Below are 839 nucleotides of genomic sequence, written 5' to 3'. Positions count from 1 at the left end.
TGTGTTTTTATTTCTTGTCACTTTGTGTGGACATGTTTGTGCTCTGTGTCTATTTAGTCTGCCTTTGTGTGCATCTGTCTTTTTTTTTTTTTTTTCAATTGATTATTGCAATTAATCTCTTTTCTCTCAGTGGTTGGAGTGAAACTAGATCTTGAAGCCTGGACGGATAAGTTCAAGATTCTTGCCAGCAACCACACAGACAATCGTCAAGGCTCAAATACGGTAACATATTGAAATACACATAAAAACTACAGTGTTTACACTAAGATGTGCAAATGGTGACTTGGTTTTTCGCTCTGGCAGTGTGGACCAAACAGGGGCTGTGAAATGGACTGTGAAGCCAACAGTGATGTAAGTATTTCTGCATATTTTTAATGAGCTTCCTATCAAATGTATGAAAACCGTACATTAATTCCCCTGTTCTTCCAGTTAACAGCCCATTTTTTACCTCTGTGTACAGGATCTCCTGTGTTATTTAATAGACGATGGTGGATTCCTGATCATGTCCAATCAGAAGGATGACTGGAACAAGGTCGAGCTGATAAATTAATTTTCACGCTCACCACTGTTTCTCTCTAATCTTTACACCGAGCTTGAACAGTGTTTTTATCCTCTACAGGTGGGAATGTTCTTCAGTGATGTTGATCCGTACTTGATGTACGCTCTCTACAACAATTCCTTCTACAACCGCAAGCAGTCATTTGACTACCAGTCTGTGTGTGAACGGGTGCCCAACAGTGAAGCTGGAGCTGCGCCCAGAGGAGTGTTTGTGGTAAGAACATAAAGTTAGCACTTGAAAGGACAAGCTGCAGTAAATGAAGGGGACAGGCTAGAGGAAA

The 839-nt window shown here is 40.8% G+C and overlaps 1 protein-coding gene across 1 annotated transcript; it reads left to right on the top strand.

Annotated features, from left to right (window-relative positions):
- Window positions 1-130: 130 nt before the first annotated feature.
- On the top strand, window positions 131-772 carry LOC111673630 (voltage-dependent calcium channel subunit alpha-2/delta-2-like; the record flags this gene model as incomplete). The annotated part of the gene is made up of 4 exons (XM_023431464.1): window positions 131-222; window positions 304-351; window positions 461-532; window positions 620-772. Coding segments are annotated over 4 exons (365 nt in total), but the record flags the coding sequence as incomplete, so codon positions are not given.
- Window positions 773-839: the final 67 nt, after the last annotated feature.

Source organism: Seriola lalandi, unplaced genomic scaffold, assembly GCF_002814215.2.
Source record: "Seriola lalandi dorsalis isolate HSWRI2012SDOR001 ecotype SW California unplaced genomic scaffold, Sedor1 jcf7180002011190, whole genome shotgun sequence".
NCBI lineage: Eukaryota > Metazoa > Chordata > Actinopteri > Carangiformes > Carangidae > Seriola > Seriola lalandi.
This window is presented reverse-complemented; position numbering and strand designations above follow the sequence as displayed.